This window comes from Sceloporus undulatus, chromosome 3, assembly GCF_019175285.1.
Source record: "Sceloporus undulatus isolate JIND9_A2432 ecotype Alabama chromosome 3, SceUnd_v1.1, whole genome shotgun sequence".
Classification (NCBI taxonomy): domain Eukaryota; kingdom Metazoa; phylum Chordata; class Lepidosauria; order Squamata; family Phrynosomatidae; genus Sceloporus; species Sceloporus undulatus.
Genome location: NC_056524.1, coordinates 209836559 through 209852822, shown reverse-complemented (window position 1 = coordinate 209852822; position 16264 = coordinate 209836559). Strand labels below are relative to the sequence as shown.

General features: G+C 41.5%; 2 protein-coding genes across 3 annotated transcripts in view; one reads left to right on the top strand and one right to left on the bottom strand.

Annotated features, from left to right (window-relative positions):
- Positions 1–16264, bottom strand: part of ACTR1A (actin related protein 1A) — a 515484-nt gene that overhangs the window by 494644 nt on the left and 4576 nt on the right. The gene's annotated exons all lie outside the window — the stretch shown is intronic.
- Positions 1946–16264, top strand: part of WBP1L (WW domain binding protein 1 like) — an 88144-nt gene continuing 73825 nt past the window's right edge. The window contains exon 1 of one of the 2 annotated variants that reach the window (XM_042457638.1): positions 1946–2101. In XM_042457638.1, coding sequence (XP_042313572.1) covers positions 1997–2101 — 105 coding nt within the window. In that variant the 5' untranslated portion in view covers positions 1946–1996. The remainder of the gene's footprint in view (positions 2102–16264) is intronic. The other variant, XM_042457639.1, reaches the window with a different exon arrangement.

The following is a 16264-nucleotide window of genomic DNA, read 5'->3' as shown; positions in this document are numbered from 1 at the left end:
AAAGGCGGTATATAAATAAAATTTTGTTATTATTATTATTCGTTGCTGTTGTTAATCTCCCTCAAATCAATTTCAAGCCGAGGTGACCCTGAGGATGAGACATCACCAAGACTCCCTGTCCTCCACTGCTCTGCTTAGTTCCAACAAAGTCATACCCGTCACCTCCTTAATAGAGTTCATCCATCTCGCATTCAGCCTTCCTCTCTTTTTTACATCTGCCTACCTTTCCTAGCATTATTTTTTTCCAATGAGTTGTGCCTTCTCATGATGTGTCCGAAGTACGACAGCCTCAGTTTTGTCATCTTGTCTTCCGGGGAGATTCCTGTCTTGATCTGCTTTAGGATCCACTTGTTTGTCCTTTCGGCACTCTTCTCCAGCACCACATCTCAAATGCATTTCTTTTCTTCCTATCCATGCATAGTAATAGGGAATACAATGACTCATATGATTTATCTTTCATTCTATGTTTTATATCTTTGCATTTTAGCATCTTTTCTAGTTCTTTCATAGCAGCTCTCCCTATTCGTAGGAGTTTATGACATGGGACAAATCCTGTGCAGAAACTAAATTTAAACTGAAAACAACCCACATTTGTGGGTTTTTTTCAGACAACGTTTGGGCTTAACCTGAACAGAAATTTGGAGGAAAAAAACCCGCATTCGTGGGATGTTTTTCAGATGACGTTTGCGAGAAAGAGAACGTGAAAATAACCCGAATGCAAAGTCGTCAAAACCAGCTCCTTTTCATTTTCACTAAATTCCAAAAGTACAAAGGAGCTTTCCCTTCGGATTATTGTCGCGTTATTTCTCTTTCGCGCCAATGCATCTGACAAACAACACCCGGATTTTAAAATCCCGTTTCTGCCCAGGATTTTACCAATTCACCCTCCGTGTGATAAACTCCTTAATCTTCTTCTGATTTCCTGCCTACAGTCCCCGTTGCTATCAATATTTGATCCCAGGTATGAGGACTCTTTTACTGTTTCTATTTCCTCATTGTCTAGTTAGAAGGTGTGTAAGTTCTCTGTGGTCATTATTTTTGTTTTCTTTAAGTGCAAGCAAGCCTGCCTTTGCACTTTCTCCCTTGATCTTCCTTAGTAGTTGTTCCAGGCCTGGGAGGGGTTTTCTGCTAGTATTACGATAGATTTCAAAGATATAGCCTTGTTAGTCTGTAGAATCAGTCTGTAGAGAGACCTTTCAGTTAGTCTCAAAGGTGGTACAAGATCTCTCTCCATCAGTGGTCCCCAAACTGTGCTCTTTAAGGGGTTTTGAACTCCAGCTCCCAGAATCCCAGACTATTGGCCAACATGGCTGAGGCTTCTGGGAGATGAAGTCCAAAATCTCTTAAAGGGCACAGTTTTGGGTACAATAATACTATTTATCAGTGGTCCCCAAACTCTGCTCTTTAAGGGATTCTGGACTCCAGCTCCCAGAATCCCAAACTATTGACTAACATGGCTGAGGCTTCTGGGAGATGAAGTCCAAAATCTCTTAAAGGGCACAGTTTGGGGATAAAACATAGCACCTTTCAGTTAGTCTCTGTACATGCTAGTACTGTGGCATTTGAAACCATGCATCATGTATAATGTGCATTTTGATTGTCCCAATATCACTGCTTTGTGGATTTTGGCTGACACTGTGCTTTGCTCTGGGAGGGCCAACAGGGATATGCCTCCTGTCCCTTTAAGAGGCTGGGCTACAGTCTGAGGGACGCCTCCCTCACTTCCGCCACACTCAAGAAGGCCGCCTCCGCGCGCCTTCCCTCGCCCAAGAAGGCAGAAAGCAGCCTGCCGGCCTCCATTTCCAGAGGCCTTTGTTTTTGAGTGGCAAGGGCGAGAGCCAATGAAATCCGGGAAGGTCCTCCCGCCGCCCAATGGTAAGGCCTGCGTGGGCGGGGCGAGCCTGTGAGGGCGGTCTGTTTCCTGGGCCGGAGAGAGTGCCAGTCGCCGGTGGTGGAGCGGCGGGCGAAGTCTGTCGGGGAGCGGGGGGTGGGGGGGATGGAGAGGAGGGCCCTCCTTCTCCTCCGCGCCATGGCTCTGCTCCTCTTCCAGGCTTTGCCCGAAGGGTCGCCCGCCAGCCTCCTCGAAGCCGGGCCCCAGCAGGTAGGAAAGGAGGCAGGGAGCAATGGGGGCCCAGGGAAGGGCCGCCCGGAGGGAGGCCTCAGCCTCCTGGACCCACAGCCCCAGGGTCACCACCAGGCATGATGCCCCCTTCTCCAGCGCCTGCTCCGTTTCAGCCTCTTTATGCCTTCCGTTACGGTCGTCTGTCCGGGAGGGATTCCAAGGTGTCCTCCATTTTGAGCAGGACTAAGCAGCATGGGTTTACATTCCTAGGAGTGTTTCTTAGCTTTTTATTTGGTTATGCCTTCCTTTACAGTCTTCTGTCCAGGAGGAATTCCAATATGTTCTCCATTATAAGCATGGCTAAGAAGCATGGTTTTATATTTATATGGGTGTTCTAGATTTTATTTGGTCGTGTCTCTATTCCAGCCTCTGTCCAGGAGGAATTCCAGTGTATCCTCCATTATGAGCAAGACTAAAAAGCATGGGTTCATATTTTGCTTTTAGATTTCATTTCGTTGCGTCCTCCATTCCAGCCTTCTTTTCCAGGAGGAATTCCAAAATGTCCTCCATTTTGAGCATGACTAAGAAGCATGGATTTACATTTCTAGGGAGTTTATCACACGGGACGAATCCCATGCAGAAACTAAATTTAAACTGAAAACTGGGTTGTTTTTCAGACAACGTTTGGGGTTAACCCGAATGGAAAGTTGAAAAAAACGCATTTGTGGGATGTTTTTCGGATGGCGTTTGCGTGAAATAACGCGAAAGTAATCCGAACGCAAAGTCATCAGAATCAGCCCCTTTTTAGTTTTGCTAAATTCTGTGGGAATTTAGCTGAAGGGCCAACAGGAGCTTGAACTGAGCTTGGTCTCTGGACAAGAGGGAGGGGTGGGGGGTGTCGCTTGTTATGGGAAAGGATGTGATGATGGTTGTGTGCCTTCAGGTCATTGCTGACTGCTGGCAACCCTTACTTCAGAGGAGGTTTGCCATGGCCATCATCTGAGGCTGAGAGAATGTAACTTGTCCATGTTCATCCAGTGGGTTTACATGATCAGCTCATTCAAGATGTGGTGCTGGAGAAGGATACCACGGACAGACAAAATGACAGAACAAATGGGCCCTTGAACAGATCAAGCCTGAACTCTCCCTGGAAGCTAAGGTGATGAAAATGAGGCTGTCATACGTTGGCCACGTCATGAGAAGGCATGACTTACTAGAACAGACAATAGTGCTAGGAAAGGTAGAAGGCAGTAGAAAGAGAGGAAGACTGCATGCCAGATGGCTAGACTCAGTTAAGGAGGTCACAGGCCTGAATCTGCAGAGCCTAAACCGAGCACTGAAGGACAGGGGGAGCTTGGACATCCACAAAGTCACCATGAGTTGAGGTCGACTCAAGGGCAGCTAGCAACAACAACAAGGTGAATTTATCACAAGGTTTTCTTGTTATGTTTCTCCAGAGGAGGTTTGCCATTGCCATCCTCTGAGGCTGAGAGAGTGTGACTTGCCCATGGTCACCCAGTGGGATATGAACCCTCTCCAAAGCTCTCCAAAGTTATAGTAATGCTCAGACCAATACACCATGTTGGCTCTCAAAGGTGTACATCCTGGGATATCATGCATTTTTATAGAAAATGTATTAGGCCATCTTGCTTCTTACCTGCACATGCTGCACAATTTGAAGTGCAAGAGCTTATCCTGACAGTCGGTGTAGGTCCAACAATAACAACAACAACAACAAAAACTTAAATACTTAGATAGTGGTACAGTTTGTTATGGTTTCCATGAATGTGAATACACTTGTCCCTCCACATTTGCTGGGATTAGGGGCACAGGGCCCCCATGAATGCGGAAAAACCACAAATAAGAAAAATACTATGTTTTTACCTGAGAGAATATCTCTCTAGGAATCTCTAGGTCCTCCAGTGCAACTCTGCTGTCAACATCTGCCAGACATTGACCATAGAACTGCATTGGAGGAGATACAATGTCTACTGGAGTGTTCTCTCTACGAATCTCTGGATCCTTCAGTGCGACTTTGGTTAAAGTTGACCATAAAGTTGCGCTGGAGGACCTAGATATTCCTAGAGAGAACATATTGATAAATTCCATGAATAATCAAATCCTCAAAAGTCAAAGCCGTAAACATGGAGGGACGAATGTATTTGTGTGGTTAGGATTAAGCACCACTGACAAAGGAGTTAGTTTCTCCATGCATAGGTTCCTTTTGTAAAAAAACACTGAGTTTTCTTGAGAGGCAGGCAAAATACAACTTTCAATGAGAAATGTGAGCAGTTTTACAAATGTTTCTATTCAAATAATGAAAAGTAGGAAACACATTGAAAAAATGCATTATCCAGAGCCATGATAATTTCTCCCTTTGTTAACTTTCTATGTGTCGATCCATCACAAATAGTAGTAAAATTTGAAATTCTTATCACACCCTTCACTTGCCAGAGCAAGGAGAGTCTGCACTCTGGTACATGATTTCATTGCTGTCCTTGAATGTGCTTGTTGTGTGTCTTCAAGTCTCTTCTGATTTATGGTGACCCTAGCCTAAGGCAATCCTATGGGATTTTCTTGGCAAGATTTTTTCAGAGGGGGTTGCTTTTGCCTTCCAAGGTCACCTGGTGGTTTCCAGGTCTGGGCAGGGATTTGAAGCAGTGTCTCCAGAGTTGTAGTCTAGTGCTCAAACTACTGTGCTATGCTGGCTCTCCCTAAATGTGCACTCCCCCTGTATATCCATCTCTCCTACTTTACTTTCACTTTAGGTATTTAAAGTGGTATGTATGATTGTGTGTGTATCATTGAGTGTAGAGGTACAGCACACATACAGCATTCTTCTGAAGGAGTTTTATATACTGTATTTTCCACTTGGATTGAGATATCAGTAGTCTACAACACTTTTCACATCTCAGTTATAAAGGACACACAGGTATCGGTTGTTCCTTTGATGTCTGATAGCAAGGGTTCAGTCCTAATACAGATGCTGCTGCTGCTGCTGTGAATTTTAAAGGACTGCGTGTGTATATATATGTGACTTCAAGTCACCTGCTGATTTATACTGATCCCAAACATTTCATGGGAATTTCTTTTTTGTGTGCCTTCAAGTCATTTTCAACTTACAGCAACCCTAAGGGGAATCTGTCACAGAATTTTCTTGGCAAGATTTGTTTAGAAGGGATTTGACCATGCTTGGGGGCATGGTGTTTACATGTGCCATGTCCCCAAGTCACCCAGAAATTGCACCAGTGATTACATGCCAGGTGGCTTCAAGGCGACTTGGGGGCATGACGTTTAGATGCCACATGCACTAAGCTGGCTGGAAGCTGTCTGAAACTGCCATTGGGCAGCTTCAGTCTGCTCCCAAAAGGAACAGCTCTTTGCCATTCCTATTTGGGCTGGATTGGGGCTGCGATGTGTGGTTGCTGCGGCCCCAATCCAGTTTTGTCAGGGGTGGTCTGTTTCATTCCTTACTCTAAGGCTGAGAGTGTGACTTGCCCAAGGCCTCCCAGTGGGTTTCCATGGCTGATTGGAGATTCAAATCCTGGTATTCAGAGGCCTATTTTGATGTTCAAATTGCTACACCACGCTGGTTCTCAGGGTTTCCTTAGACAAGGAATAGAGGGTTTTTTTCCCCAGTTCCTTCCTCTGAAATATAGCCTTCAACACCTGGTATTCATTGGCAGTATCCCATTCAAGTACTAACAAAGGGTGGCCCTGGTTGTTTATTAGATCAGACTAGATCTGGTGCTTTAAAGGGTTAGGCTGCAAGTAATACACAGATGTCCTTTGTAGGTGATCTAAGAGTTAGATTAGATAGTCCATATTTGAGTACAAAACTTTTTACTAAAAAGCTACCCAAAGTAAGAAGAATGAAAAGTGTGGGCTAGTTCTAAATCCAGAAATGTTGAGTCTGTAGTAACAAAAATATAGAGCTAAAGCATTCTCTTACAAAGGACATAGAACTTGTATAGTGGTCTCTTTTATCAGTTGCATAAAGTATATATAAGTGTGAATGAATGGATGCAGCTTTGATGTTGCAAATGGAAACCTACTGACACCAGTGAGAGAACACTGTGTTCTCCCTAGGCATTTTATCTCTGACCTTAAGGTCACTAGGCTTAAATTAAAAATGTTAGGAGACAGAAGCTACAGAACAAGTGTCAAACTTGTTTGTGAGTGTAATCTTATGGTCTAAGGGCAATGGCACAAAAATTATTGGTGTTTCAAACATTATTGTTTGTTCCTTTATTTTCTACTAAATGTAATCTGCATATTGTATCCCTGCATTAAGAGTGTGTTTCTTGCCTTTTACTAGCTGAAGGCATCTCTTTTGCCATTTGCTTTCATATGCAAAAAAAATTTTGGTTATCATATATTTGAGCAAGATTGGACTCCTCTGGAAAAGTATGAGGATTCAGACCTGTTTGTAATCACATTTATGAAGTGCCTAAAATTATATGATTACTGGGGCCATTTCACGATACACAATTATAGTGCTCTGATTCCACTTCAACTGCTCTGTTTACATCCAGTGGAATCATGGGTTTTGCAGTTGCAGGGATGGATGTTCAGAATTCTCTGGTGCCTCACTAGACTACAAATCCCAAAATTTATTAGGATGGAACCATGACTGTTAAAAGTGGAAAAATAGCTCTATAACTGAGGGACATGGAGACTCAGCAGTTAAGATACTGAATCTGATGTTGGAAGGGAGCCCACAACACAAAGAAAACCCTATGAAATGTATGGGGTCACCATAAATCAACAGGTTATGTGGAAGGCACATACACACACATAGAGCCCTTTAAAATTCACAGCAGCAGCATCTGGTTTATTATTGCATTATTGGCATTTGATCCAAACCTCAGGGCTGGATAAGTCCCTCTCTAGCCTGCATTATTGGCATTTGATCCAAATCTCAGGGCTTCATCTGTCCCCACTAGTCTAAGTTAAAACAAACAACAATTCAGCATGAGTAAGTTTGTGAGTACAGCTCTAGATTGTAAATTGCAAGAAAGACACTGTTACTTTTAATTTCCATATAGGGGCTCTTCCGCACTACATAATCATAGCACTAAGGAAAAAGTAAAGGTTTTCCCTTGACATGATTGTCTCGTCGTGTCTGACTGTAGGGGGAAGCGCTCATCTCTGTTACTAAGCTGAAGAGCCAGCGACATCAAAGATGACTCCAATGATCATGTGGCCAGCATGAATACATGGAATGCTGTTACCTTCATGCAACATTTCCCCAACAGAACCCCCCCCCCCATTTTCCTTTGCAGTCCCTCTCATAATGACAACTGGAAGTAATGCTGCTTTGGGATACTGGTGAGAGGCCTCAGAGCCACAAAATGGGACCCAGGGAAGCGTGCAACCCACAGGTAGTTAACAACTATCACCTGTGGGGAAAGAAACAGTTCATAGAATATTGCCAAGAGAAAAGAAAGATCACGTACACTAGGAGAAGATTCATTTAAGAGCTAGGCCAGGTGTCGTCCTGTTGGTATGAATTTTGGAATAAAGACTGAATATTAAGTGAGCAGAAATGCCCAGTTTGCTTAGTTGTGGGTGATTGTAAGTGGGGAAAAGTTTCCTAGACAACAGGATATCAGAAGAGGTTGCCAGTGAGATATTTGTGGAAGAACGTATAGGTGTGATAGGCAGGGAAGGAGAGATGCCAATTTAAAAAAAGAGGAGAAAGTACAAGAGGAAAGGAAGGTACTTGTGCTGTTATTGGGAAGGGTGTGGAAAAGGTGAGACCTGGCAAACTGCTTGGTCAAATGACACATGCAATTAAATTTGATATACTGAACTGAAATCACTGGTTAAATTTTTGGCTGCAGGTCTCCCATGGAACATGTTGCTCTAAGAGATTTCTTCATGCAAACTGTGACATAACAGAATCAGTTTCAGGATTTATACTTGGTAATTTTGTTTTGCCATTGTGTTTAAAAATTCAGTTGTTTATTTAATGTAAATCTGCATGCTGATAAAATTATGGAGTATGGCTAGAATTTTACATTTCTGAGTTAGTTATATATGTATGTTTGCCAAGTCCCCCAAACCTACTTGCTGGGCATCAGCCACACTGAGAGAAGGAGATTCCCCTCCCCCCCCCCGGTTTATTTTATGTACTCCAGTTTTGTGTGACATTTTGAGTAAGATGAGTAAGTACAGGTTAAATAGTGGGCAAAGCCAGTATGATGTAGTGGTTTGAACTATGACTCTGGAGACCAGGATTCGATTCCCTGCTCAGCCATGGAAACCCACCTGGTGACCATGGGTGAGTCACACACTCTTAGCCCCCAAACCCCTAAGTTTGCCTTAGGGTTGTTGTAAGTCAGAAAAGACTTGAAGGTACACAGCAGCAACAACAACAGTTACTAATGTCAGAGAACAGCGTACCTTGGACATAGTAAGTAAAGGTAAAGAAGCAAGAGGGAATTAAAGATGCACATTGATATATTTCATAGAGAAGTGAAGTGCAAATAAAACAGGACTGGGCAGCCTGTGCCACTCTGTTATGTTAAATCTCACTCCTGTAATCCCTGTTCATAACGTCACAACTTCTGATATAAAACATTATTTTAAACTCTAAATGTTTTTGGCAGTAGGTCGTATTGTTGAATGGTATTCTCCCAACATTAGCATGGAAACACAGTATATGCTTTGTTCCAACATGGCACACTTTGGGTGTGCTGAATTCCAGCTCATCCCTAAACAGCATGCTCACTTGCTGTATATAACATACCCATACAGTGCCATGTTGGGGGAAGGTTACTCTGTGCTAATGTAATGCAACTTGAGCCTGATTTTGGATGCACCTGTGTTTGCTGTAGTGCACATATGCAATCCAGGTGACATTTGTGTTCATGGCTCTAGAGTAAGGGGGTTCTTCTTTGTCATTTTGTGTAGTCCCTAATGGCCCTTTTTACCTTGGTGGAAGGTCTTGGTCTCCCTCTGTGCCTGCCCCACAGGTAGCAAAAAGCCTATCTTCACCCAGTATGTCCAGAGACAGTTTATGCTTAGTATGGAGCCGAAGTTCTGAGTGTACCTGAGTTTGGCTTTGCTGGGCTGTTTTTCTGCTTCCTCTCTGCCTATACAGGAGAGAAATGAGGCTGATGAGGAGGAAGCCATGGCCAAGGGATGGGCACAGAGGAGGAGCAAGAAGAAAGACACCTTGGAGTGAAAGGGAGGCCCACCTTCATCATCCCCGTTCCTTCCTTCTAACCTACTTTACTTTTCTTCTGAGCTGTACTTGGGCAGGTGCAGATACAGCTAATGCTGAACATTCAGCCAAAGTCCAGGTGACCTGGGAGTAAGGCAGAGGCATCATGGTGCTGACGTTGGGAGTAAAGCATTATGGGCTAGAGAAGAAGATAGAGAGGAATGAGGAGAAGGAGAACAACACTGCATGAGATTTTTGCATCAGTGTCATAGCCTTAGGAAGTGGAAGCAATGGAAGTGTGGCAGAGGCAGCCTCAAAGCAAGGCAAAGAGTTATGTAGCAACAAAGACTGTAGCATGCATGATTGGGTTTTAAAATATATATATATATATTTGTGTTTTTTCCACTTTAATGGAGATCTTGCACCCCTAACCCCCATGAAAACTCAGTGTTAACTGTAAATTGGGGTTTGCTGACAGATGTGGCAAAGTGAGATTTCTTATTTGGGATTGTATAGTGCTAGGTTACAGTAAATACTCAATAACACAAAGGCTTATTGTATGGGACTAATCATAGAATGTTGTTTTTCTTGCTTGCACTTATATGCAGGACCAATAAAAAAATCTTGTAGCAGTAATTCTCAAGGAACCAATGTGATGTAGTGCTTTGAGTATTGGACTATGACTCTGGAGAAGAGAGTTTCAATTCCATTCAGCCATGGGAACCCACTAGGTGACCTTGAGCATGTCTCACTTTCAGCGTCAGAGGAAGGCAAAGGCAAACCAACTCTGAATAAACAGGAAATGACTCTGAACTTGCCAGGAAAACCCTTCATAAATTCACTTTAGGGTCACTATAAGTAGGAAACAATGTGAAGGCACACGACAAGAACAGTAATTCCCAAACTTTGTGGAAAGTAGAATTATTGAGGACTAGATACAGTGTCCTAAACATAGTTGCTAGTCCCAACTACAGTGGACAAAATCTTTGGAATGGTCTATTGTCCTAATTATCTACCTGATAGAACATCCCAGTCAGCCTTGAGATATTTCTCTCTTGTTGTTCATGTTCATTTATTTTTGCATTTCTGTTGTTACCTTTTCATTCAGAAGAATGTAATCATAAAAGATTGGTAAAATAAAGGTTTTTTTTTAAAAAAAACTTCTCTTTAAAATATTTTAAAAGTTTTATCCTGTGTATCTTGCATTCCTCTTTCTAGTAATACGAGCAGCAAATATGTTCTCATATTGTGACAAACTCTTCAGTTTGGTGTGTTCAAGATGTGTATTTTGTTAAACTAGGATTTGAAGCAAGGTTCAGGTGTTCAAAGTACAGGCCCATTGACCCTGTACCTTGCCTTGCTGAAACAACAGCCCTGCTTTAAATGAACTAGAGGTCATTTGAAGTCACAAAGAAATATGAAAGCTGTGCTTCCTTTTGAGTAAATCTAGACTGAGAACTAATTTAAGACAAAAAGATTGTGTTGGGTTACTTCATTTCCTTGTTGCACAACATGGGGCTGACAAGGTAGGAGATGCAAGCGATTGCGTTGATGAAGTGTCCAAAGTTGCATTCCTTGAGCATTCAGTGGGCTATAACAAAAGATAGGACTTAAAGAAAAGTACATTGTATAAGGAGATATTTAAGAGTAAGAATTGGAGACAGTGGAGCAGATGTCACTGCTGCAGCATGAGAAACCCAGTGAAATTTTAGGCTGCATTATTGAACAGTTGTTTCTAAGACTGGAAGCAAAAGTAGAATATTCTGAGAGTAGCAGTTCAACTAGCATTTGTAGAGCCACACAAGTCCACTCAGGGATAGGGATAATGTTTGAATGGATATGATAGAAGACGTTCTGTAATGGGAAATCTTGTGATTTCAATGAACCAGGGAATCAGAGGCCATGGGAAAGGTGGGGTGATGAAATGAAATGATTCCACAGCTTATATCAGTCAAATACTACTACGAATTGGTAGAAATTTCATCTCTACAATTTCTGAAATAATTTCAATTTGGAGTATCTGTTGAAATTTACTTTTAAAAGGGGGCTTGTATTTTAAAAGGAGGCTGGAAGATGTGCAAGGTGAAATACAGGCTCACACCTAAAACAAATGTTCAGTTTAAAAATAGTTACACAGTTTACCAGCACAATGTCTGCAAGTCTTTCCAGATTTCTAATTTTATTCCACCTAAGATGAAGGTAAAGCACTGAAGGCCTAATTGGTTTTGAAACAAATATTTTTGAAGTGGAGTGAATATGAGCAAATTTCTAAATCTAATATCACATTTATATTATAATTCACATTTGTATGATAATTAATCACTGATGTTCCAATGGTAACTCCTCTGGAATGAGATTGGGAAAAGGGATCTGGGTGTGCCTGTAGAGGAAACAGATGGAATAAAGATATGTTTCAAAAGGTCTAATGTTCCATTTAATTTTTTATGATCAAAATGGTTAACCAGTGGCACTATACTCCATTAAGATTAAGGCGTACTTCAGCAATATGAGTCCCTTTGCGGGAGATGCAAGAAATACCTGGGTTCTTACCTTCCTATGTGGTGTTTGGCCTTAATGTTCTCCTGTTCTGGTTATTAGTTTTTGGAGAAAGTCTTCAAAATTAACGTCACCCATGTTCCTTGCAAAGCCTGAGGTGGGCTATTAGTATATTTCAGGGGATAATGTAACTTAAAATTAAGACTATAGGCTTCTTTCGTGTTGGCAGCCAACTACCGATTGCCAAAAAATGGATGGGAGGGATGAATTTCTTTATGAGTGGCAGAGTAGGCCATGGCAAATAGACAATGTGGAGAATTAACTGCACCGGGTAAAAAATGTAGAGTCTCCAGATAGTGGCGCACCATAACAAAACATGGTGGCCTTTGATTGTATATTGCAACAGTTACAGTAGAGTCTCGATATCCAACTAAACGGACGGGCTGATAGTTGGATAGCCAAAAGTTGGATAATCTGGAGGTACAAGAAAAGCTTGAAATCACTATGAATTGCAAACATATGAAGTTTTATTGCAGTAACAGTAAAGTAACGTTGCGGTAACGTTATAGGATAACATTGTAATGTTAAACAGTCTCTAAAAAGTAAAGGAATCACTGATCAACATTGTGATGTACAATATGTACTGTAAAAAACAGTTCAGTCCTCGGAAAATGTAAAGAATCACTGAGCAGCAACGGTGGATAATCGAAGGTTGGATAATGAGACTCTACTGGATTATGTGATTTAACATCCCTCTGTAACTTTTCTGGAAAGTAGAATTATTGAGGACTAGATACAGTGTCCTAAATATAGTTGCTAGTCCCAACTACAGTGGACACATTGACTCAACATAGCATAAACAAGCAGTTTACCAAGTTCCTATCTTCTAGTATATTCTAGTCAGGACTAGAAATTGGATTTAGTTCATTATTGTTTGAATAAATCTGTTATATTACAGTGATGTTAAACATACTTTTCTTCATCCAATCCAATCCCAATGCTTATAGTAATCATACTTAGATATGATGTTAAGGCATTACTGCATTTAGCAGCCATAGATCCTGCTTTCTTTGAAAAAACAATAGAGACGTATGCAAAAGCTTCACAGTAGTCCACATCTCCTCCTCTTGTATCCAGTTGCCTTTATTCACCATTCTTTTCTTTCAGTAAAGTTCAGGTGGTAAAAATACACCCTCCATCTAGCCTCTAATGCCATTTTTTGTGGCTGTCCAGGGCCCCTAACTCACACACGCAAATGTTTTTTGCCTTATGTTGCCCTCAGAGAGGCAATGTATTGTTCTTCCCCCACCCCTGAAATTGACTTCTGGGTCATTTCCTGTTTGCAAAAAGGATCTCTTGGGCCTAAAATGGTCCAGAGAAGGCATGAAGTCATGGTGCAGTTATTTGTCCTCTTTCTTATGGAGTGTTTGCGGGCATGTGAGGGCACTTTACATCAAAACTTCTTTGGAGTGCAACTTTCCAAGCTCTCCTGAGAGGCCAGTTTGACTCCAATCCCCCAATGATTGCCCATCCCTGCAGTAAAAGGAAATGAACTTCTATAGCCTAAATCCCATTTCTGCTCTAACTAGAGAAAATCCATTGAATCAGTGAAAACTTGGTAAGTCAGCATTTAGGTAAATTCTATTGATGGTTCTGTTGCAGTTGGAACAGAGAAAAATCATTGCCAGATTGTTTTAATGATGTAGTATTAAAATTCACCATGTCCACAACCAAACATCTTGATTTGGTGTATTCTTCTAAAACTACTGCCGATTCTGAGAATCCATCAACACCAATAAAGCAATCTATTTAGCAATGTATACCTTTTACATAAGGCTGTAAACCAACCAAAATAATCCTGCCTTCCTTTGACTACCAGCACGTTCTTTTGATCATGTCCAGTCTTGCAAGACAAAGTAGGGTCAAAACAGGTCAGTTTGAAACACCAGAATCCAGCAGATGGCATTCTTACTATGAACTGGATTCTGTCTGGTGCTGGGGAGGATCATCATCTGAGATCTGTCCCGACTGGCTATTTACAGATGTCTATTTCTGCACAGTAATGAGAGCAACCCCTCCCCCATTTATTTACACCCTTCTGGATTCCTATTTCTGAGCTAAGGGGAGACACAAACAAATCAGAACAATTAGTGTCAACAACAAAAGAACAAGACACGAAGTCACAGCAATAGAATAAAATAAATTTCAATCAAAATTTTAAAAAGGAGAAGCAAAAGTTGGCTTTTTGTAGCTACTGATTCATCCATCCATGGCTTGAATGTGTGTGTGTATTCTGAAAAGTAAACCCTGATTTTGCCATTTTTTAAAATAAGGGGCACCAATTTACTATGTCATTGTATATAATGAAACGGAATGTCCTGGAACCAAATGCCAGCAGATACCAAGGGCCCCTTGTGTTTTTCAGAAAAGACTCAATGTTAGGCCAGCCTCCTTTATCCGAGTGGTGGCACAAATCCTAGCCTAATGTTTGTCATGGACACTCTCTCAGGTGGTTGTACTTCAGTGGCTTACATCTTACTTGCAATTGGAAGTGGTGGTAAAACCTGCAAACCAGTCTGATTAGAGATCATAGCTAAATACAATACTTTGTATGTTTGTCACAGGAAGTGTCTGTTCTGCAACAGTCCAGGTGTTTAAAAAACAAAGAGGTTCTTTTCACGATGGCTGTGCTTCTCTGAGGGATGTATTAATTGACTGGAGCTTGTTTACCTAGCATATAACAAGAATAGACATTACTTCAGTATCTTACTTTCCTGCCTGCCCACATATTGTTCGCAGGGGGGTAAATGGTTATTGATGGCTGGCTGCCAGTTTCTGGGCAAAGTACAAGTGTTGGTTGTTACCTTGAAAGTTCTACATGGTTTGGGTCCAAGTTACCTATAGGACTGCCTTCTCCCATACAATCTTTCCTATACACTCAGGTCCACTGGGAAATAATTCCAAATGGTTGCTGCCGCAAGTTTGTAAGATCATAGTGCTGTTTTTGAGTATAAATCAAAGGTTGAATGCTTGATTCCCTTTTATCATAAGATGATATAAAATACTGGCATTACTATGAGATTCTGCAGTTCTGTGCAATCTGTAAAAATGTGCTTCATTTGGATTGTTCTGCACAATTTGAGAAAGAAGATGCTTGTTCAGTAGTTAAAATTTAGCCTGGGTTTAGGGTAGGGATGGGAATTGTGCAGACTTCTAGATCTTGTGGGACTGCAGCTCCCAGCATTCCTCACAATTGGTTAGGGATTCTGAGAGTAGCAGTTCACTAGCATTTGTAGAGCCACACAAGTCCCACTCATGGATAGGGATAATGTTTGAATATGGAGTATGATAGAAAGACAGTTCTGTAATGGTGAAAATCTGTGATTTCAATGAACCATTGAATCAGAGGCCATGTGAAAGTGTGGGTGATGAAATGAAATGATTCCCCAGCTTATATCAGTCAAAAAACTACTACGAATTGGTAGAAATTTAATCTCTACAATTTCTGAAATAATTTCAATTTGGAGTAATCTGTTGAAATTTACTTTTAAAAGGGGGCTTGTACTTTTAAAAGGAGGCTGGAAGATGTACAAGGTGAAATACAGGCTTCACACTTAAAACAAATGTTCAGTTTAAAAATAAATTACACAGTTTACCAGCACAATGTCTGCAAGTCTTTCAGATTTCTCATTTTATTTCTCACCTAAAGATGAAGGCAAATGCACTGAAAGGCCTAATTGGTTTTGAACAAATATTTTTGAAGTGTAGTGAATATAGCAAATTTCTAATACTGTATCTAATATCACATTTATATATAATTTCACATTTGTATGATATATTAATCACTGATGTTCCAATGGTAACTCCTCTGGAATGAGATTGGGAAAAGGATCTGGGTGTGCCTGTAGAGGAAACAGTATGGAATAAAGATATGTTCAAAAGGTCTTAAATGTTCCATTTAATTTTTTATGATCAAAACGGTTAACCAGTGGCACTATACTCCATTAAGATTAAGGCGTACTTCAGCAAATATGAGTCCCCTTTGCTGGAGATGCAAGAAATACCTGGGTTCTTACCTTCCTATGTGGTGGTTTTGCCTTAATGTTCTCCTGTTCTGGTTATTAGTTTTTGAGAAAGTCTTCAAAATTAACAGTCACCATGTTCTTGCAAAGCCTGAGGTGGGCTTATTAGTTATATTTCAGGGGGATAATGTAACTTAAAAATTAAGATCTATAGGCTTCTGTCGTGTTGCAGCCAAACTACCGATTGCCAAAAAAATGGATAGGAGGGATGAATTTCTTTATGAGTGGCAGAGTAGGCCATGGCAATAAGCACATGTGGAGAAGTTAACTGTACCGGGTAAAAAATGTAGAAGTCTCCAGATAGTGGCTCACCATACAAAACCTGGTGGCCTTTGATTGTATATTGCAGGGGTAGGCAACCTGCGGCCCACGGGCCGGATGCGGCCCGGCAAGGCCTTGGGACCAGCCCCAGCCCGGTCCTGCCGCCGATTGCCGCCGGGGCCTTTGGGGGGG